The sequence below is a fragment of the Bos indicus genome, chromosome X (assembly GCF_029378745.1).
Source record: "Bos indicus isolate NIAB-ARS_2022 breed Sahiwal x Tharparkar chromosome X, NIAB-ARS_B.indTharparkar_mat_pri_1.0, whole genome shotgun sequence".
Lineage (NCBI taxonomy): Eukaryota > Metazoa > Chordata > Mammalia > Artiodactyla > Bovidae > Bos > Bos indicus.
In genome coordinates, this window is record NC_091789.1 from 539,309 (window position 1) to 563,593 (window position 24,285).

Sequence of the window (24,285 nt, forward strand, 5' to 3'; positions counted from 1 at the left end):
GGTAAAGAATTTGCCTGCAATGCTGGAGACCAGGGTTCAATCCCTGAGTTGGGAAGATCCCCTCAAAAAGGAAATGACAACCCACTCCAGTATCCTTGCCTGGAGAATTCCACGAACAGAGGACCATGGCGTCACAAAGAGTCAGACAGGACTGAGTGACTAACACTTTCACTAACAAGGAAGTGGAGGCCAGTCTTAAAATCCCAAGGATTAGGTAAATAATTCTTTTAATTAAGGGAACACCCAGGGGAGGGAGGTTTGTAGTATAATTAGTATCATAATTGTTATTGTGGGATAGGAACTAATAGGAGCTGAATATTGGAAGCTGTGTAGGTGTTCATCAGTTGAGTGAGACACCCTGAGGATCAGGGATGATTGGAGGGGTGTTCAGGAAACAGAGTGGTGTGGGCAAAAGCAGACAGGCATGAGAGAGCAGTAGGCTTGAAAAAAAAAAAGCAGTTTGAGTCCTTTTGTGATGCTTGAACATACAGTATAAGAAGAGATGGCTCTTTAACAAGTGGTGCTGGGAAAACTGGTCAACCACTTGTAAAAGGATGAAACTAGAACACTTTCTAACACCATACACAAAAATAAATTCAAAATGGATTAAAGATCTAAACGTAAGACCAGAAACTATAAAACTCCTAGAGGAGAACATAGGCAAAACACTCTCCGACATATATCAATCACAGCAGGATCCTCTATGACCCACCTCCCAGAATATTGGAAATAAAAGCAAAAATAAACAAATGGGGCCTAATTAAACTTAAAAGCTTCTGCACAACAAAGGAAGCTATAAGCAAGGTGAAAAGACAGCCTTCAGAATGGGAGAAAATAATAGCAAATCAAAGTACTGACAAACAACTAATCTCAAAAATATACAAGCAACTCCTACAGCTCAATTCCAGAAAAATAAATGATGCAATCAAAAAATGGACCAAAGAACTAAATAGACATTTCTCCAAAGAAGACATACAGATGGCTAACAAACACATGAAAAGATGCTCAACATCACTCATTATCAGAGAAGTGCAAATCAAAACCACTATGAGGTACCATTTCATGCCAGTCAGAATGGCTGCAATCCAAAAGTCTATAAGCAATAAATGCTGGAGAGGGTGTGGAGAAAAGGGAACCCTCTTACACTGTTGGTGGGAATGCAAACTAGTACAGCCACTATGGAGAACAGTGTGGAGATTCCTTAAAAAAACTGGAAATAGAACTGCCTTATGACCCAGCAATCCCACTGCTGGGCATACACACTGAGGAAACCAGAAGGGAAAGAGACACGTGTACCCCAGTGTTCATTGCAGCACTGTTTACAATAGCCAGGACATGGAAGCAACCTAGAAGTCCATCAGCAGATGAATGGATAAGAAAGCTGTGGTACATATACACAATGGAGTATTACTCAGCCATTAAAAAGAATACATTTGAATCAGTTCTAGTGAGGTGGATGAAACTGGAGCCTATTATACAGAGTGAAGTAAGCCAGAAAGAAAAACACCAATACAGTATACTAACACATATATATGGAATTTAGAAAGATGGTAACAATAATCCTGTATACGAGACAGCAAAAGAGACACTGATGTATAGATCAGTCTTTTGGACTCTGTGGGAGAGGGAGAGGGTGGAATGATTTGGGAGAATGGCACTGAAACATGTATAATATCATATATGAAATGAGTCGCCAGTCCAGGTTCAAAGCACGATACTTGATGCTTGGGGCTGGTGCACTGGGACGACCCAGAGGGATGGTATGGGGAGGGAGGAGGGAAGAGGGTTCAGGATGGGGAACACATGTATACCTGTGGTGGATTCATGGTGATATATGGCAAAACCAATACAATATTGTAAAGTTAAATAATAAAATAAAATTTTTAAAAAAGAGATGGCAGAGGGGAAAAAAAAGTCAGACAGGCAAGGAAGAATCAGATTTCTTGTGGTCTTGTAGACCATAGCAAGAAATCTGGGCTTTCCTTTGATAATTAATAAGTGATTATGGCTGAAGACACAAGAGAGGGAGACTAGAAGAGTATAGCAAGAAGCCAGATAAGGAATGATCGAAGGTAAAACTAAGAAGTATCAGCGGGGACTGTAAGGAAGATAAGGATACAAGAGAAGGTAAGAATCTATAACTTGAGGTAGTTACAACAAAAAAGTAAAGTGCACATGATCTTCCAATTAAAACTTTTATTTATGTTTTACAAAGTTATTTAAAATATGAAGTCATAGTTGGTTATGCATTTAACTATTTGTTTTTATTGATAATAATAGATGACATGAAATAAGGACTTTCCCAGAAAGTAGATCAAGAGTATTGTTGGATCTATATCCCTGAAATCTGGTGGAGACGCCAAGCTTCTGAAACTTTACTTCTATCTTAGAGGTCAGTACTGGTCTAGGAAGGTCCTAGATAACCTGGTAAAATATGGGTCTGGTGCAGAATGAAATCTCTAACTTCTAAAATTAGGATTCATGCTCTAAATTAGGTAACTCAGTTTCAGGTATTGCTCAAAGTTAGGAGTTCTAATAGTGTTGAGAGATCTATGCACCAGTCACTGGTATAGAAGAGTCCCACAGAATCCTATAAATTCTGGAACAAACAGTATCCACAGGTGTAATTTAAGTATACCCCATGGTCTATATTTTCTAAGCCGTGTTGCATTGCCCTGACAGGTAGGTTTGTTGTGTGACACCAAACTTGTCATTTGCTGGATCTCTTTGTCCTCCTTGAGTATCAAAATTCCATTCTGAGATAAGTTTTTCCTATACTAGTTAAGGGTTTATTACAAATTAAAGAGTTAAAGCAGCCACCCAAATATTTTGGGAAGCAACCCACAACCAAAGCATCAATAATAAAACTCAGGTCAACTTCCTATATATCAATCAAAGCACCATATCCAAAAGGTCAAGGATGTAAAAAATGACCTTTACATTTTATACACTAAGTAGTTCTTAGTTATTGTTTTTGAAAAAGTATCAGAGGACATAGAAACCTTCAAACAGTTAAAATGAATAGAAATTTAAAAAGTTTATTCAGACTTTAGTGAACACTCAGATATTTGTTTATTGGAGATCTATGTTATTACACATTTCACTTTTTATGATTATAAATACAAGTTAAATGTAGGAGTACATGTAATCTATACTATATTCCTAGCCCTACTCAATATGTAGCTATATCTTAAATATAAATTCATGCTAAAGTGAAATATAAAAAGATTATTATTCATAATATAAAGTAGAAGTGCTCATTCCTTTTAGCATACTATCTTGTAAATAATGCAATGAATTAAAAGACTGGCCTTGGTTCAAGATAAAAGCTCGATAAAAATAGATATAAAAATCAACAAAGACTCCAGAACTTCTCAAAGAGAAATCTGAAACCCCAAATCATCATTCACAATTTCTTATTAATTATAATTTGAGATAAATTCCCAGTTACTTCTAGATTATAGATATATCTCCCCAGTGACATCTCGTACTGACAGACAAGGAAGGGAAAAAAAGGAGGCAATTTTTGAAAATCACTGGAGGATAAAACTTAAGAGGTACATTTGGTTTCCTGTTCTAGAAGTCTGAGAAAAGATTACATTAAGGGGAAAAATTGTTATTTTACTAAAGCCATTAAAAGATAATTCAGGGAGATCTTTTAAGCCAAGTAGCCATATTGATAACCTGTATTCCACTCTTACGTTTAAGACACAAAGGTCTCCATTTCTCTAAAGGAACTGCTTTTTCCACATGACCCATTCTCTCTCTTGCCTTGGAGCCAAGTAATTGGAACCCTAAACACACGGCGGAGCTTCTGCTGGAACCTATTCCCAACAAAACAATACAGAAAGGGATTAATGCAGCTGTTGGTGAATCCCAGGAGAATGGCAAAAGGAAGTGCCAGGTCAATGACTGCTATAACTTCACAGCTATTAATGACACCCATCCAGGCTAGAGCATCCAGGAAGGTCAGAACATGGAAGGGAAGCCAACAAATGATGAACGCCAGAACAACAGCAGCTGCCATCTTCAGAACTTGGTCACGAGTTATTCTATTTTTCCCATAGCTATTGGTCTTCAGTAGATGTTTTCTGATTCCGAAATAACATGTTGCTATGAATATTAAAGGGATAATAAAACCAAGGATATTTTTCATTAAGGCAATCCCAGCTGACCATTGGGCATACTTCTCAGGTGGGAAAGCCATTATGCAAGCATTCACCCCTAAATATTCAATGGTTCTGACATCCCGGAAATAAAACGTTGGCAATGAGGACAGACAAGCCATACACCAAACAAGGGGAACTATATAAGATGCTTGCCAGGGATTTCTTCTTTGAGACAGAAAGGGGTAAATGACAGATTGGTACCTATCAACACTCATGCAGGTGATAAAAAAAATGCTTGCAAACATGTTCAGGGTCAGGAAAGAACCAAAAAGTTTGCACATTACAGGTCCAAAGAGCCAGTCATATCTATGAGAATAATAGGTTGCCCAGAGAGGAAGAGTAGCCAAAAGAAGTAAGTCAGCCACAGCTAGGTTGAAGATGTAAATGCTGGAAACCTTCTTAGGACCCTTTTGACAACAAAACAGTGTAACCACAATAGTATTGACAAGAAATCCAACTGCAAAAATAATGTAATAGAGAACAGGAATTGCATCTAAATGCTTATCCGATGGCTTATGTGAGCAATTAAAGGTAGATTCATTGCCAGAAATGTTCACAAGTCCAACGTGAAGACTGCCGGTAATGTTTTTGCTGATGGTGGCAAGGGAGAAGTTGGTCTTCATGTTGATTGAAATGTCAGCAGCTCCTAATTTTTACACCTTCTGAGGGAAAAAAAAGAACTTGTAGAACACATACAGAATTTAGGATATTATCAAGTTGTTAGCATTATAAAAGTTTGTTGAAAGCAAAAAATGTAGGTTATTATAGAAAATATTGGGAAACAGAAGCATGCCTTATGAAATAAGAATGGACTTTACTTCTTGAAGAAGAGAAGAGAATTCTCTCAGTAATACAAAGAAATTAAGACATTCTGGCATCTAGACTGAAAATTCTAAGCAAAACTACTTTTTGCCCTTCTTTTCTATTGTCAAAAAGGTTAAAGAAAATTAATATTTCAAAAGGTTAGCCAGAATAAGAAATATGTGAAACCAAAGAGAAACAAGAAAAATTACCATTTCAAAAACACATGAGCACATATCTCACTCTGTATACTTTCTAGAAACTACACCACTGCCTACTATTGCATAGAAAAATGCCTTTTTCAAGTAACTAATTATATACAAATCATTCCAGCTATGGAGAAATAAGTAAAATAAACTATGGAAAAAATAAGTAAGTGTACAAAAGACTTAAAGAAAATATGCAAAAGGAACATATTGGGATAGTGGGTTATGGCTGGTTTTTACTAATTAAAAATAATTCCTATAGTTCTACTTTTCCATTGTTTTCACAATAATAATATAATTAAGAGGTATTTATGGAATATGTGCATATTTTTAAAACCCCCATCACATTTTAATAGAGACTATTACTTTTACATATGGATATTTAAGTTTAATCCATATAAAAGAAAAGCTACTTATTTTAATTAGGAACAGAAAACTAAAAAATACCAAAATTGGATTTACGGTCAAGTAGAAAAAATTGTGTTGCTCAATGAAATAAAAATTGAACATCAATGATTAGTCATAATATAATTGTATCACTTTTTCCTTTGCTTATTATTATTATTATTTTTTTTTAGTTTAACAGCTAAGTAGTAACAGTGCTACTTGGCTATTGAATATTATAACCAGTATTCAGATTTTTGTGATACTGTTATTTTTAATAGCAACATTATTTTAAAACAAAAAAAAAGTTAGCTGAAGATAACACAGTAACGGAAAGACTATTCCTTTGGATAGTTTCAAAACACATATAAATAAACTACTCAGTGAAAATGTAATCAGCAAAGAATCTCTTAATAAACAACAAACATCACTTTTGTTTAGAGCTTTACTCTTTCATAATCTTGACTTAACAAATTAACATGAAAGAATCTAAAATAAACTCACTTGAAGACTTACTCGTTGTTCGAGTTTAAAACTTAGTTATCATAAATCAGCTTGCTTCGTTCTTAAGTGCACCCCTGTAAAAGAAACAGTAATTTAATAATTTAGGAATTTTGCAAAATACAGTGTTAAAATACAGGAAAAAGGGAAAGCACATCCATAAAAAAATTTTCATTTAATGTATGTTTTACTTTCCAAATAGAGTATGTATAAATTGTGCAGACCTACCTTAAAAATTCAGGCTGAAGAATGCTTTTAATTTTGTGCTTATTAGTTCCCTTAGAGTCAGGGACGTAATAGCACCAGATCTCTGGTTTCCTTCTTATATATTCCGTCTGTCCACTGGGAGCCTTCAACCTACATAATTCTAGGTCTGACTTATGAACACTTGCCAGCTTTCCAGTGGGTTTTTTTTTTTTTTTTTGGCTGCAAAACATTAATCTGAAATTCTTACTGTCTCCAATCATAACAGCTCATTCAAATAAATCTCAAACAAAAAAAATGAAGTTTCCACAAATGTGTTAGAGAATTTTGAAGTCAGTGGCTTACTTTAAAAGAAGAATATAATTATTTGCAGAATTTTCTCTTTCTTTTACCCCGATACCGGCATTCTAAAGTGAGTTAAGGAGTGGAGGTTAGGGAATTTATTCTAGTAGTTGAGTTAAATTCCACCAGCATCTTTTACAACTTTCATTACTTTTTGAAAAATTTTACCCCGGTTTAATAAAAGAACAGCAGCAACTTTACTTGAAGTCTAACATTTCTAAAATTTCTCCTTTGTGTTAAGCAGTTTTTGTTGGCTTTTGCTGGAGAGATAGTGACAGGAAGGGAATAATTCTCATGTCTTCTAAAAGAAATATTAATAAGCATTGTCTCCTTTCATGGGTCTCTATCATATTTGTGGTTTAAATACAAAGTATACAACATCAGAAGGATTAGGCAGCTAATGTAGCCCGGATTAGTGTTGTTTTTCTTTTTGTGGGGTTGAGGGTGGTTAGCCTTACACAATAAGTATAGAAGAAGCAAGAGTGACAAAAGAAAGATAAATACATGTGATGGTAGTGATTATACCAGTTGACAATAAATCCCATTTGCCAAACACTGTGCTAAGTGCTTTATACTCAATACTTTCATAGATAGACAATAGAGCATACCAGTGTATGTACATGGCCTCTGGGTTCCAATTACCTGGTTCACAAGCTCAGCTATACCACTTAGTAATTCCATGACTATGGCCAAGTTACTTTCCTTCTTTGTGTCTCAGTTTTCTCATCTGAGAAATGGGGATGATGTTAATTACCTACATCATGGAGTTATAAGAATTAAATGAGTTGTTATGTTTAGAGTGCTTAAAAATTGTGCCTAGCACACACTAGGTACTATTATAAGCTATTACTATTACCTCCATTTAAAAAAAAATCAGTACAGTAAGGCTCACAGAATTTAAATAGCTTTTCTGAAATCACATAGGTATTAAATGGGGACATTTGATTTGAAACCAAGGCACTCTAATGTCAGTACTCACAGTCTTAACTGCCACAGTACAGGAGGCAGTATTAGCTGGCCCTTTAATCTCACCCTTGTCCTGGCAAAAAAGAAAACATGCAACATTTACAAAAAAGTCCTTGCTGGCCATTTATAAGCTGTTACAAAAGCACTGAAGAAGGGGGGAAGAGTTTGAAGGATTGTTGCATGGGAGAAAATATTTTTCATTTTCTTCCCAAAATGGAGGCCACAGGTAGGCAAAATGTATGACTAGTTAACTGCAGTGAGTACAGAAAACCAGAGAACCCAGGACACTTACATGAGTATAAAGGATTCCAGTTATTTCTACTGATCGTATTTTTTTTTTTTTTCTGGGAGCAGTAAGAGTGCACTTAGCCAGGCTGCAGGCTGCAGGAGAAGTAAGAGGGCAGGCAGACTCTGAGGAGGTTGCTGGGGACCTAAGTAAAGGTCCCACAGAAGTAACACAGCAAAGGGAGGGTGGGTTACAGAAGACAAATTACAAATGACATGAAACAAAACAGATGGCTTTTGACATTTGTCTGTTTTTCCATTCATTTTGAAGTTGATACTATAGTACACAGACAGATGGGATCAGCAAGAAGAGGTCACCATTGCCTGAAAAATATAGTATGATTCAAAAGTTTGCACAATACTATTTCTTTCAGTAGACTGTTTGAACATGGAGCAAATGCTACTCATATACAGACACAGCATTTTATGAAATCTCAAAATATTTGCTTCCTATGTTCTGGACAGATTCAGGTTGAGGCTCTGTCCAAATGATGGAAAACTGATGTTTGGAAAACAAATGAGGGGGCACATATGGTTATCGGCAGGAGAGTTTAAATGGGAACTGGTTTCACTCTTTGTTTAAGGCTGGTTTCTCCCTCCATTTCAAATGTTTGTTTTTACCACGTACAGGGAAATTTTCCAGGCCAGGGCCTCCTGAGTGGTCACGATGGGTCAGATTCCCACCCTGCTCTATTTCTAGGCCCCTCTCATGCCCCTTTTAAAGAAATAGCCAGGAGGTGAGCTATAAGCTTTTGAGAACAAACTGCAGACTCGCCTCCGGGAGACCTAGCCTTGAACACCCCCGAGGAGTAGGAGACCTTGTCTAGAGCTTTTGTCCTTCATTACAGTAAGTTCTGACATAAATAAAGTTTAAAGAGGCACGCATTTCCCAGAAGATTTAAAGAACATTTACTCTGTTTCTTTATAATTTTAGGAGTAAAAATTTTCGCAGGTCAAAGCAAAACTATGTAACTACAGAGAGATAAGGGAGAAAAAAAGCAAAAAGAAAAGAAAAAGCAATGGAATAATAATATTGATACCACTTGAAGTGAAAAACATAGCATATTATTGATTCAGTAAAGAACTCCAAGTTAAACCAACAATGTAAATACACTTGAGAGTCAAATAAATGTCAGTCAGGAGGAACAGTACAACACACAAAAAATCACTCTCCTGGGGGCAGAGAGTAATTTTTTCTGCTGGAAGATTGACTTTAAAGCCCCAGGTCATTTGAATAAATTATGTAGCTCTTCAGGACAAGTGCAGCTTGGCTAGCAGAATTAAACAATGGTAAATCACATTGAATTAACATTTTTCTAGTGAATACTTTTCATTTATTGTGAGATTACTTAACACTAAAATTTAATGGGTCAGGTTTTAAAAAAAAGGAGGAAGTTTTCCAGAGGAATTTCTCCTCTGCTAAAAATCTCGGAAAAAAAACTTGTCTGTTTCTCTTATCCTCACTCACACACACAGATTAGGTTTTGAAGGAAAAAAGAAACTATAAAGTACAGGTCTGGATATACGTGCCCTAGTTATAAAGGTGAGGATTAGAGGTGCAGACCATAAAATGATTAAATATATACTGGCCTTCTTTTTTAGTTTGTTTTTCATTTATTTTAATTTTCCTCCACCCCAGCTACCTCTCTGAGTCCCTATCCAGAACAGTAGTGTTCTGGGAAGCACACTGACTGAAACCGCCCACCCTGGCCAGGCACCATAGTAACCATTTGCATGAGTTACTTTATGACAGGAGGTCCTAGTAAGGAACATGGAACTAATAAGCCACTACTAATCGGAAGAGTTCAGAAAAAGTGAAAGGAAGATCCCACATGTCTGACCACCTCCCAGAATCCTTATCGCTGGCATCCATTTTTGCTGAGCAATGAGTGCACCACCAGAAAGGACTGAGTCACAATGATTGGCCAAAGATAACCCAGAAACTAACCCTATCACCATAAAACCCAAGACTGTGGGCCATGTGGCAGAGCAGTCCTTCTGCTTTCCCTTACCCTACTGCTCTCTGCCTGGGTGCCCTTTCCTAATAAAATCTCTTGCTTTGTCAGCACATGTGTCTCCTTGGACAGTTCACTTCCAAGTATTAGACAAGAGCCCACTCTCGGGCCTTGAAAAGGGTCCCCCTTCCTTCAACAGTAGCACTTCCACTTTTCCCAACTTCAACACACACACACACACAAATACAAATCACACCTCATTACCCACATATATACTTAACACTAATCTTTTTTCAATTCAGTTACCATAGCGAAGCTTTACTTTAATTACCACTGGACTTTTCCAAACCTGAGAGTCCCTGAAAGGGGAGAGTTAAGAAGATTGCCTTGTTGTTACGTCTTTGCAGATTATTTTTGTGCCTCTCTTTAGCTTTCAATATAATGAGAACAAGAATGTCAGGATGAATGCAAGTGAGAAAAAAACAATAAGGATCAGAAATAGCCATCATATTGAACATTTTGTATAAACCAGCCTAAAAAATTCAGTAAAATGGCCAATATGAGTGATTGTATCATATTAACTGACTGCCTAGGCATCACAGAGAGTAAGAGGACTATTAAATCAGCTAACAAGGTGGAATCCATGCAGTGAAATGAATAGATGTCTGACTCAGTACATTCCTGAGGCCAGTTGCTTCCAGTTGAACCTGATCACAAAAACATAAGGAGAGGGAAGAGTTCCAATTTCCCTTTGCCTCAAAGGCATCTGCAGGCCTGAGCATCATGTTCAGAGCAGGATCTCACAAAAGACACCCTAAATCTACCAAATAGCATCTCAATGTATGTAACCCAACTGTTGGAAAGATAAACAATTCCAAATGAACATATAGTTTTGTTCATATTCAAAATATCAACTAACTGATATGACATTTTCTCCTACTTATCTGAGTAAATTGATTATGTAGGGTATCACAATATGCATTCCAAAATATGCCACTTTGGCATAAAGATTATTTTGAGCTAAAGACTGAAAAGAAGCAGATACAAGAAAAGCTCTCTGTCTTCCCCCATCTGCCTAAAAGCGGGACATAAATTTGTAAATATGTCTCTCTTTCTTTTACCAGGAAGAGCAGAATTCTTAATGAATAGGAGAAAACTTCAGACTCTATCAGCCCAGAGGTGGATACCAAGAAGAATCTACATAACAAGTCTTACTAAATAATTTTTATTTTCCATTAGTTTCCCCCATATAGAGTTGACCCTTGAACAAGGCAGGGAATAGGGCATCAGTTCCTGGGCAGTTGGAAATCCGTGTGTAACTTTACATTGGGTCCTCCATACCTGTAGTTCCACGTCGGCAGATTCAACCAACAGGGAGTCATATACAGTAATATAATTTACTGAAAAAAATCTGCATGTAACTGGACCCTTGCATTTCAAACTTGTGTTGTTCAAGAATCAACTGTATTTATTTTCCCACAGTTTGCCACTCAAAATCTAAACCCCCTTTCCTTTGTCTTGTCACTGCTCTGCAATTTTATTGTTCTTTGTTAAGATGATATATAAGCCCTCTGATGACTCCTTTGAGTTGAGTTACTCATGACTGAGTTCTCCTACTCAAATGCAGAATGTGTATGTTCATAAACTCTGCTTTTTTTTTTTCTACTTAATCTTTTATCAGTGAAATTTTCTGTCATAGCCACTGAACCTAAGTGGGTAATTTTTTTTCTCTCCTACAATTAATTTGACTAAATTATCCAAAATGACCAGTTAGTTAAATTGAACAAACCAACCAGTTTTCTTATAAAGTTTTAAATACCACTGTTAGATAACAAAGATGTTCTGGGGAAATGTTGCCTGGTTGGATCTCTCATAGGGGAGTAGATCAACAAATCATTAAGTTTAAAGTATAGTCCTCAGGCTTGAGGTCCAGAAACTGAATTTTCTCAGGATACCCAATCTCTCAGCAATAAACTTGTGCTAAAAAAATTCTTAGAAAACTAATGTACCACCTTGACTTCTAAAGTATTCATTTATAATAGGGATATACTACTTTGCAATGACCATAAGGCTTGTGTTCCTTATCTAAAGCACTCTCTCTATCTCCTTCACAATATCAGTAATGAAGGGAAATCAGGCTTGGTGACTACACAAATCAGACCAGGAAAACTGGTAACTGGAGGATATTTTACTTCTGCTCTGGGAAATTCTATAGCAGGCATTATCATTCTAGAAGCAGACTGATGATTCCCCCAAACCATTCTCTCCCTTACTTTTTCCTCTCTAAACCCTAATTTCTTGTAGCCACCTAATTCTATTGATACATTATTTTAAATATTACTATTACTGATGAAGCTATAGTCATGTCCCTGCTCTAGGCAGCCTAGAAAACATTAAAGTTCTTGATTGATTAATTAGACAAACTGTCAAAGTTGGAGGATGGTGAGGGTTGCAGCAGGAGGGGAAGCAATGCCCTGATGTTTGTCTACAACAAAGATAGGGGGAAAAGGTAGAATAATATCTCTCCAAAACTGGCCATCAGTTCACAGAAAATAATAAAAACAAATGGATATTTGGCTTTGTTTGAGGGACTCATTTACCCCAACCTCTCCTCCAGGCCCCTAAAAGGACAGAAAAACAATAAAATAATGTACATCTTTGGATATATTTTGCTTTTTAGGCATAAAATGATTTAACACTGAAAGATAGAGGAAGATGAAAGGAAGTATGGGGGGCGGTTCTGGGATCTTAATTCCAAAGAAGTGAAAAACAGACTTATTATTGGAAATTCTGAGACTGCTTGAGCTTTTAGACATTTATCTTACGGATATCTGTGGGTTTTTTTATTTGTTTGTTTGTTTGTTTTTTTCTTTTTTTGGCTTGGGGGATCTTAGTTCCCTGACCGGGGATCAAACCCATGTCCCCTGCTGTGGAAGTGCAGAGTTCTAACTACTGGATCACCAGGGAATTCCCAGTCCTACAGGTGGTGCTAGTGGTAAAGAACTCGCCTGCCAATGCAGGAGACATAAGACACACAGGTTCCATCCTTGGGTCCAGAAGATCTCCTGGAGAAGGGCATGGCAACCCACTCCACTATTCTTGCCTGGAAAATCCCATGGACAGAGGAACCTGGTGGGCTACAGTCCATAGGGTTGCAAAGAGTCAGACAGGACTGATGTGACTTAGCACACACACACAGATATTTAGATTCATGATGTTCAACACAGATTTTTAAAATCTATAACTGAAAGTAGAATTATTATTATAAATAATTTTCAATGTGTCCCCAAAGAAAACAGTTCATTTTCAGATATTTAGAAGTTGATAGATTTCTGTACAGTTATGTTATGGCACATTATTACAGTATTAACACCCATGTTTTATATTGGTCCTGTTTTATATAGGTCAAAATTGAATTATTCAGCTTTATTTTTAAAAAATTGAGATATAATTCACACACCATAAAATTTATCCTTTTAAAACATACAATTCAGTGGTTTTTAGTATATTCACAAAGTTGTGCAACTATTACCACTATATAATTTCAGTAGACTTTCATTACCTCTGAAAGAAACATGATGTCCATTAGTAGTAGCTCCCCATTCCCCCCTCCCTGCCTCTATTCTCCTTTTATTTTAAGCTTAAAAAAGTGAGCTGTAGCCTAGAGATTCCAAAAGACATTGTCTAGAAGAAGAGATAACAAATCAATATGTAAATGAATGAACTTCAAGAACAAATTACATTACTATTTTCATTGTAGTTTAGTTATTTTCAATCACATTAATCCCCACAGATTGCAGTAAACACTGATTCAGTGAACATTTAGTACTGTTCGTTTAAGTTTACTTCCCGTTAACTGTATACATTTTTGTTGAGTTATTTGTTCTAAACTCCTAGTCAGAAGGTTTGGCATTAATGCAAAAAACAAACATTATTTACATAGCTCCAGGGTTGATTCCATCTGAAGGTTCCCGACCTTTTTATGAAGAGAAGTCAGTTTTCACTTCCCCAGACATGAAGTCCCCTGGGGTTGTTAGGGAGGTGCTGACATTAAACTACGTGAATAGAGTACAGGAAATGGTGCCAGGCACGGTTCTGGGTACTAGACACGATTTTCCCATAAACTTCTCAATGATCTGAAAGACCTTTATCATCCTCGTTTTATAAATGAGGATAAATTAGGAGACTGAAATACAAAGAGGTTAAATAACTTGCCCAAGTTCAAACAGCTAGTAAATTATAGAACTGACGCTCAAACCCCAGCCATTATTTCTCCTATACCATTCTGTTAAATATGAGGCACTAGATGAATTCATTTCCCCAACTCAAGGAGAACTTTTAAGCCTTCTTGGAGTCTCTGGGTCAAAGTCAGTTAGAAAAATGTTTTCAAAGCAGAATAGCTCAACAAAAGCAAATAATTGGTAAATATGATAACAGTCAGGGCAAATCTCACAAGTAAAATGTTGTAAAAGGAAGATTTTTTTTTCCAGAATCTTAAAGTAAATGCCTGTAGCTAAGATGAAGTCAGTAAGGTGAAAAGATCTTGAACTGCTTTGTTTATATAATTTAATTGACTATACAAATCTCTTCAGAATATTGGAAAAGCTTTTAAAAGAAATCTAAAACTGTAAAATATATAAAATAAAAGAACAGTGCAGATACAATTTGTCCTATACTTTCCAAATGAATTTGTTTTTTAATCAGGTTGAAAATTTCTAAAAGTTTCTATTAATATTTTTCCCCTTGAAATTTTGCCAAATACTCTGAGAAGTTACAGACCCAACAGGCACTCCTATGTACGACTTGGTATCCTAAGATACTAATAGAGTCAAAGAGAAATGTGAGCTCCATTAAATATTGGGATAGGTAGTTGTAAAGAGTTGGACATGACTTAGTGACTAAACACCAAAAACAACCTAATAATGCCTTTCCTCTGCACAAGACAGTGATTCTAGGCAGAAAGGACAGATGAGAAGGCAGGTGAGGAACATCCAAGTTCATTGCTTCAGCTATTGAAAAGTAGATCTTTGAGAATATTTTAGTGATTTGGGCCAGTAGATTAATTATCATAGTTCTGTGCTTGTTTGGAGGTTCAAGCACAGAAGCTAGAGTTCTTCTCTCTTTGGAAGGGAGAATGAAGGGATGAAACGATGATCTCCTCCACCAGCCAACTGGGCCAAATAGGGTCAGTACTGGAAAAGTTGGATTCAATATTTTATAATGTTAACCCTCTGCGTGCTCATATAGGATACTGTTACATTATCCACACCAATTTTATAGTCTGTGCCTCATTAAAATACTCATTCTTTCTTTCTTTTTTTTTAAATTTTATTTATTTATTTACTTTACAGTATTGAATTTAAAATACTCATTCTTTCCACAAACATTTCCTCAAGGCCTAGGATGTACTAGTGCTTAGGCCAAGTATTGGAACCTCAGAGATAAATAAAACTTGCCTCCTGGTTTCAGGAACTTCCCATCTAATTTATTACAAAGAATAAATGTTTTTTAACAATTTTTGTTCTTTCTGACTTTGTGAATATGAATAAGACTTAGAAGGATTTCTTAGGATAAGGAGATGAGCAAGGAGGAAAAAAAATGAGGTTCACCTGTCCTCTGGAGTGTTTTCTACTAGGAGAGGGAAGTGAAAGCAGAATCTTTCAGAATGCACAGTAGACTGGTGGGTATTGGGAGACTGATGCTGGTTCTATATTGCCACTTATCACTGGCAGAGTCCAATCCTTTCCTCTCCCTCTCTGTCATCCACTTCCTTTTCATTGCCCTTCCTCTTCCTCTCTTTCAGCAATTTATCTTTGCATTGTGTCCTTTTTACTACTTTTGTAACTTGTGTTAGACTGAAATGACAAATGTATTTTTCCACGTTACATATTCAAAGTGATAGGCACACCATGGCCATCACTGGTCTCAAGGACCAGACAGTTCAAATGGTTAGATAAACAGCATATGGATCATGTGGACAGATCAAGGTAATAAAGTGACTGACTATCACAGAGGCTGATCTAGAAGGAACAGTACTGTGTGCTTTACATTTATAGGACATTCCAAATGAACACACAACTGCTGATGACTCTATGTTCACAGATTAAAAATAAATTGAATAAAGAGGGTTTTGAAACATGTTATATCATATACACTTTTAAAAGATTTTGAATGCATCAATCTATTTCACCCACATTTTGTCATATAGTACAATAGTGAAAACACAAGCCCTGGAGTAAGATGAACCTAGATTTGATCCTTGTTTTACCATTTACTAGCTGTGTTGAGGAGAAGGCAATGGCATCCCACTCTGGTACTTTTCCCTAGAAAATCCCATGGATGGAGGAGCCTGGTAGGCTGCAGTCCATGGGGTCGCTAGAGTCAGACACTACTGACTTCCCTTTCACTTTTCACTTTCCACTTTCATGCATTGGAGAAGGAAATGGCAACCCACTCCAGTGTTCTTGCCTGGAGAATCCCAGGGAAGGGAAGCCTGGTGGGCTGCCCTCTATGGGGTCGCAAAGATTCGGACACGACTAAAGCGACACAGCAGCAGCAGCTGTGTTGATGAGACCATTCAACCATCTCATCTTCTGTCAGCCCCTTCTCCTCCTACCCTCAATCTTTCCCAGCATCAGGGTCTTTTTCAGTGAGTGGGCTCTTTGTATCAGTTGGCCAAAATATTGGAGCTTCAGCTTCAGCATCAGTACTTCCAATGAATATTCAGGGCTGATTTCCTTTAGGATGGACTGTTTGGATCTCCTTGCTGTCCAAGGGATTCTGAAGAATATTCTCCAACACCACAGCTCAAAAGCATCAATTTTTCAGTGCTCAGCTTTCTTTATGGTCCAAATCTCATATCCATACATGACTATTGGAAAAACCATATCTTTGACTAGAGGGACCTTTGTCGGGAAAGTGATGTCTCTGCTTTTTAATACACTGTCTAGGTTCATCATAGCTTTTCTTCCAAGGAGCAAGCGTCTTTTAATTTTATGGTTGCAGTCACCATCTGCAGTGATTTTGGAGCCCGCGAAAATAAAATCTACCACCATTTCTACTTTTTCTTCATCTATTTGCATGAAATGATGGGACAGGATGCCATAATCTCAGTTTTATGAATGTTGAATTTTAAGCCAGCTTTTTTTTTCTTGTCTTTCTCTGCCATCAGGAGGCTCCTTAGTTCCTCCTAATTTTCTGCCATTAGAGTGGCATCATCTTCATATCTGAGGTTGTTGAAATTTCTCCCTGCAATCTTGATTCCAGCTTTGGATTCATGCAGCCCAGCATTTCACATGATGTACTCTGCATAGAAATTAAATAAGCAGGGTGACAATATACAGCCTTAATGAACTCCTTTCTCAATTTTGAACCAGTATGTTGTTCCATGTCTGTCTGCTTCTAACTTTTGATTCTTGACCAGGTTTCTCAGGAGTTAGAAAAGGTGGTCTGGTATTCCCATCTCTTTAAGAAATTTCCACAGTTTGTTGTGAACCACTAGCTGCGTTACCTTGGATAACTTACTTTGCATCCCTGAGTTCCAGTTTCCTTGTCTGGGATATTGTAAGGATTAAATGAAGTAATATATATATAGCATTTAGTATGGTACCTAGAATATAGTGTGTGTATATATATGTGTGTATATATATATGTGTGTGTGTATATATATATATATATATACACACACACACACACATATATATACACACACTATATAGAATATAGTATATTCAATTAATATTTACTATTTTGATTAAACTACTGTTATTACTCCTCAAAAGCAAGTCAAATAGTTGTGCACTATATTATTCTGTGTTGTCATTTTATACCAAAAGAAGATAAATGTAGTTTTGCATAAGGCAGATGGCAGCATAAATAAAATGTTTTCTGGAGATTGAGCGACTTATGTTCTTGTTTCTACAAATATAACATAGACAGAATAAGAGTACTTCCTCACAGGTATTTGTGAGGATCCTAAGAAACAACACATGTGCAGAGTACACAGAGCAGGTCCCTACGCAGTAACATCCATGTGCATTTGTGCTGTTGTTGCTGCTATGATGATGTTTAAGTTAATAACTATTATTATCAACCATATTCATTACTATTATTATTAATGATTGTCTAAAACTGCCTAAACTGTTTCTGGTCATGTGCTTTGACATCTAAACAAAGTAATAAACTAAAGTGTAGCCTCGTAATGACTAATGAAGAATTTAGAATGAAAGGCACAGCTTATGTAGACAATATCTAAATAAATGTCAGATCATATCACTCTGTTCGAAACTTCCCAATGACTTCTCCTCTCTCAACATGGCTTACAAGGCCTCACATGATATAATCTGCACCCCCCACCCCCAACTCTCATATGCATCATCATCATCATTGCTTCTAAGACCTCAGGACCTACATCTTTCTGCCAGTTTATTCCACCCAGTCACACTGACTTCCTTGGTATTTTAATACCTAGTCCCCAAGTGTATTTTGCACTCAAGATTGCCACAAGTGTTATCCCTACTATGAGACATTCTCTTTCTCCAGAGAACCAGGTGACCTACTCCCTCACTTCTCTTACATCTCTGCTCAAATGTCATCTTACTGCAGAAACTTCCCCATTCGTCCTTCCATACCCTGCTTTTTAAAAAAATTATTTATTTATTTGGCTATACTGGATCTTAGTTGCTGCATGCAGTATCTTCATTGTAGCATGCAGTATCTTTTTCATTGTTGTTGTTGTGGTATGGGGGTCTAGTTCCCTGACCAAGTATTGAATCTGGGCCCCCCTGCATTGAGTGTGCGGAGTCTTTGCCACTGGAACATTACAGTCCCTATCACCATCTGACATAACATTCACATACACACACACACACGCATAAGTAAGTGTTAGTTGCTCAATCGAGTCTGACTCTTTGCAAACCCATGGACTGTAGCCCGCCAAGCTTTTCTGTCCATGGAATTCTCCAAGCAAGAATGCTGGACTGTGATGCCATTCCCTTCTCCAGGGAATCTTCCCGACCCAGTTATTGAACCTGGGTCTTCTGCACTGTGGGCAGATTCTTTACCATCTGAGCCACCAGGGAATCTGACATAGAATTCACACACACACACACATACATGCATACACACATATGTAATCATATTTGTTTACTTACTTTTTTCTTATACAAGAAAATAATCTCTATTAATAAAAACTTTGCCTATTTGGTTCACTGATGTAAACTTAGGTCCTAGAGCCAAATTTGACTCAAAATAGAAGCTCAATAAATGTTGAATGAACAACTGTCACTTAAAAAAAAAAATTGCTTTTTAATAATAAGTACTTTTCATTAGTATGAAGCAAAGGACCAGATGGAAAATTGTCATTTTAGTTATACATAGATTTCTGACATCTCTTCATTCTAAAATGTATCCCATATATGGATTTTGTTTTATAACTGGAGTAGATCTAAAGATTTCTTTCCTATTGGTTTTCACTGTTGTTGTTCCTAGGTTCAGAATAATACCACCTTTTATGGCAAATGTTTGTCATCATTGGCTTTGATATTTTAACATTTCAAAGTCTTTAAAGTTATATAATTAAAATGCAATCTGAAGCTCTCTTTTGCTAAATAAATTAATCAGGTATAGGGCACAGAGTTTTATTTGTGCTATTCAAATTTTAGAAAATGTCATACCAAATACAATATTAAAACTGGATTTTAATTTTGCAAATACTGATAAATAAAATAAAACCTTATATTACGACCTGTTTGTCAAAATTCTTAATTTTTTATACTAAGGAAAATTGCTTAATATTTATGGCCCAAGGCAGAATTCAACCAAATAATTTCTAAGCTACAATATCTATTTTATCTGATGTTGAATATAAAAGCCAATGACCTCCACCAACTCATTCATTCTTTCAAAAAGCATTTATTGGGTATTTTTTAAATTAATATGTTTAGACAACATGCTAAGTTCTAGAGTGTGATACAAAAATGACCAAGAATGTTTCAGCCCATAGAAGCAAGTCTAAATTGACTGAAGGATTTTAATAAAAATATCAGCAATCAACATGCATGGAAGGTGTAGAAGGAACATTAATTTTCTTTTGGCAAAACTTTCAGAGAGTAATTTCTATCAGGCAGAGAAAAGGTAAGAAAGGAACTTAAAAAGGATATATGTCAAAGCATTGTAACGCACCTTCCTAGCCATACTAGGCAGTTTAGATTTAATCTACTGATAATGAGTAAGTTTTAAACAGAAAATTAGCATGATTGGGTCCTTTCTAAAAAGAAATGGCAAAAAAAAAAAAAAGAAAGAAAGAAAGAAATGGCAAGACAATAATCTGCAGGATAAATGAGTGTGAAAGAAATGAGAGCTATGCAAACTGTTAGGATATTTGCTGTAAAAGTCCACATACACTCTATGTTCTTCACCAACTTCAAATATGACTTGAAATTTATCATAAAAGAAAAGTTTGAAAAAAAACCAAACCCTACAGTCACGGCATATGCAGAATTTGTTTGGTTTGAACAAAAGATTGGTTAGGTTAATAACCCACGTGCTGTCCCTTCCTAAAAATGTCTGACAGTTTTTCTTGTTATGCTGCCCACCAGGCTCCCTCGTCCCTGGGATTCTCCAGGCAAGAACAATAGAGTGGGTTGCCATTTCCTTCTCCAATGCATGAAAGTGAGAAGTGAAAGTGAAGTCGCTCATTTGTGTCCAACTCTTAGCAACCCCATGGACTGCAGCCCACCAGGCTCCTCCATCCATGGGATTTTCCAGGCAAGAGTACTGGAGTAGGGTACCATTGCCTTCTCCGTATTATGCTGCAGTCTATAGAAAAGCAGTGTTAACCTCTGGAAATAAATTGATTTTAGTGTGCATCTGAATTTTTTTTGTAAACACAACCAACCACTTAATTCTGATATATGTTATCTATTGATGACTCTATTAAGCTAATTACTGTAACAGGCCTTTCAAATCTCCTCATAATTTTTCTGAATTACCACAAGTTCAGCATATTTCTAACCAAATGTCCACTTATAACTAACTTTTATTTTCTCCTGTATTTTCAACCTGTGTGAAGGTTACTTCTATAAAGTTTGAGAGAAACAATTTATTTTTCCTGTCTAGACTGATCTAGTTCTAACATCTGAAGTTTTGAGACTTTGCATTTATGAGGCTCCTTTGAAAGAGTAATGCTCTGGGCTGTTATTCAGTAAAAGAAGTAACAATCATGGTTACTTCTATTCACACAAACACATGCAAAATTTTTGATTATGCTAATTTGTTTAGCATATATAATATAATCTCTAATATTATTGAGATATTAATAATACTGCTAATAATAACTGTTTAATAATAGCTACCATTTCTTTGGTACTTACTGTTGTAGGAACTGTACCAAGTAAGCACAGTACAAGCACCATATTTCTCATATAACCCTCATAACAACACTTTGGGGAAACTGGGACAATTTGGCCAATGTCACTCAACTGATAAGTGAAAAACACAAGATTGGCATTCAAGTCTGCTTGCCTCAAGAAATGACATTCTTGGCCCTCATGCTCCACTATCTTTGCTCAGTTTAACTGTAGCCAGTTTGCTTTATGGATATATTCCTATCTAATGAGTCATTGCTATGTTTCTTCCAGTCAACTGTACTAAGACATCAAAAGGTTTTGTGATCTTGACTTCTAAAGGTCCAGGGATTAAGAATTTCCCTTGAGACAATCTTGGCCTATTATGAGTTATTCTCCATAAATATATGCAAATTTTAATTTCCTGTAAGTGTGCTAAATTGCTTCAGATATGTGTTCTTTCTCTAGCGATACCTTATGTCAAAAGTAAAAGCCTGCTCCCTTACCCCCTTTAAATTGCTGCTGATATGGAGAATTCTCTAAGAGAACCATAGTCTACACTGATAGCATCTCATAATTCGGACCATTAAGGAAAGAGGTGGTAGATTTTGGATGCCAGTTTTAGCCATAGGGATTTTGAGCATCGACTTTTCTTCATCATAATAGTAACAGTAAAAATACAGTAATTTTTAATTAATGTTTTCCAACTTCTGTCACATCTGTTATCTTATTCAAAATTCACAAAAGCAAAGTGGGCAAGATAGAAATTATCTCAATTTTTACATGGAAATTAACACTCAAGAGTATTTCAGTTCAGTTCAGTCTCTAAGTCATGTCTGACTCTTTGCAATCCCATGAAACGCAGCACGCCAGGCCTCCCTATTCATCACCAACTGCCAGAGTCCACCCAAACCCATGTTCATTGAGTCGGTGATGCCATCCAACCATCTCATACTCTGTCATCCCCTTCTCCTCCTGCCCTCAATCTTTCCCAGCATCAGGGTCTTTTCAAATTAGTCAGTTCTTTGCATCAGGTGGCCAAAGTATTGGAGCTTCAGCTTCAAAATCAGTATTTCCAGGACTGATATCCTTTAGGATGGATTGGTTGGATCTCCTTAGAGTCCAAGGGACTCTCAAGAGTCACCTCCAACACCACAGTTCAAAAGCATCAATTCTTCAGTGCTCAGCTTTCTTTATATTCCAACTCTCACATCCATACATGACTACTGGAAAAACCATAGCCTTGACTAGACGGACCTTTGTTGGCAAAGTAATGTCTCTGCTTTTTAATATGCTGTCTACGTTGGTCAACTATGTCTAGTTATGACCAACTTTCCTTCCAAGGAGTAAGCATCTTTTAATTTCATGGCTGCAATCACCATCTGCAGTGATTTTGGAGCCCCCAAAAATAAAGTCAGCCACTGTTTCCACTGTTTCCCCATCTGTTTGCCATGAAGTGATGAGACCAGATGCCATGATCTTTGTTTTTCTGAATGTTGAGCTTTAAGCCAACTTTTTCACTCTCCTTTTTCACTTTCATCAAAAGGCTCTTTAGTTCTTCTTCACTTTCTGCCATAAGGGTGCTATCATCTGCATATCTGAGGTTATTGATATTTCTCCCAGCAATCTTGATTCTAGCTTGTGCTTCCTCCAGCCCAGCATTTCTCATGATGTACTCTGCATAGAAGTTAAATAAGCAGGGTGACAATATACAGCCTTGACGTACTCCTTTTCCTATTTGGAACCAGTCTGTTGTTCCATGTCCAGTTCTAACTGTTGCTTCCTGACCTGCATACAGGTTTCTCAAGAGGCAGGTCTGGTGGTCTGGTATTCCCATCTCCTTCAAAATTTTCCAGTTTATTGTGATCCACACCATCAAAGGCTTTTAACTGTGATTTTGTCAGGGTATTATGGCTAATATGGAGAAGGAAATGGCAACCCATTCCAGTATTCTTGCCTAGAGAATCCCGTGGACAGAGGAGCCTGGCAGGCTACAATCCATGGGGTTGCAAGAGTCAGACACTACTTAGTGACTAAACCTTATGGCTAATAAGTCTCCAGTTCCTATTCTAGTGTTCATCCAGCTTCTTTAATATTTCTGCACAATGTTATTTTTGACAAAGAATATGATAGACAACTCACACAAAGGGAAATAATAATAATAGCTGTTATTCAATAAACCAGTACACAAGTTAGTTTTTTTTATATGTCACATGTATGACCATCAAAAAAGCATTACATAGCAGGTATTATACACATTTTTTAATATGACATACCTACACTAGGAAGTGGCAGAGTTAAAATTTAAAGCCAGATTTGTTTGGCCCCAAAGCCCATGGTCTTTCCACTAAGTGAAAGAATAAATGAACACACAAAAAAGTGTTCATACCCTCTAATAATCAAATAAATGCCAATTAAAGCAAGCTTAGATTTTCATTTTTTTTTCAGCTTAATTGTAAAAGAAAACCCACTCTAAACTCATGAGATTTTATTACTCAATGGCAGGATTAATAACTGCCACACTTTTGGAAAAGCAATATGACCATACTTTTGTTATTTTTTAGTTGCTATGTCGTGTCTGACTCTTTTGTCACTCCATGGACTGTAGCCTGCCAGGCACCTTTATCCATGGGATATTCCAAGTAAGTGCATTATTAGTTCCTTCTCCAGGGTATCTTCCCAACACAGAGGTCAAACCTGTAGCTCCTGCATTGAAGGTAGAATCTTTACTGCTGAGCCACCAGGGAAGCCCATGACTATACTTAGCAACACTTAATTATTTCACTCTTATCAATGTATCTCAGAGAAACAATTTGTCAGAAATAAGAAAATGTACATGAAGAATGCCATTGTAGCATAATATATAATAACACAATTGAAAACTACTAACAGTTTCAAAATATATGATACTTCTATTACAATATTGATATATTAAAATGCTATTACCAAAAAGCTATGAGGAAATAAGAAAATAAGTATTTTATTAAAGAAGCACAACTCAAAATTGGGTAGCCAACAGAGAAAATAATAGTAAATCAAGTTGGATCCCTAACTCCCAAGTTTAACCAAAATAAATTCCAGATGAACCAAAAGTTTAAACAGAAAAAACAAAAGTACAAAAACAGTA

The 24,285-nt window shown here is 36.5% G+C and overlaps 2 protein-coding genes across 9 annotated transcripts in view; one reads left to right on the forward strand and one right to left on the reverse strand.

The window, feature by feature from the left end:
• SLC6A14 (solute carrier family 6 member 14) overlaps nt 1-24,285 on the forward strand; it is a 433,497-nt gene that overhangs the window by 135,350 nt on the left and 273,862 nt on the right. The gene's annotated exons all lie outside the window — the stretch shown is intronic.
• Nucleotides 3,049-4,792, reverse strand: AGTR2 (angiotensin II receptor type 2). Its single transcript, XM_070784692.1, has one exon. The coding sequence runs from the start codon at nt 4,790-4,792 to the stop codon at nt 3,704-3,706; it is 1,089 nt and encodes a 362-aa protein (XP_070640793.1). The 3' UTR covers nt 3,049-3,703.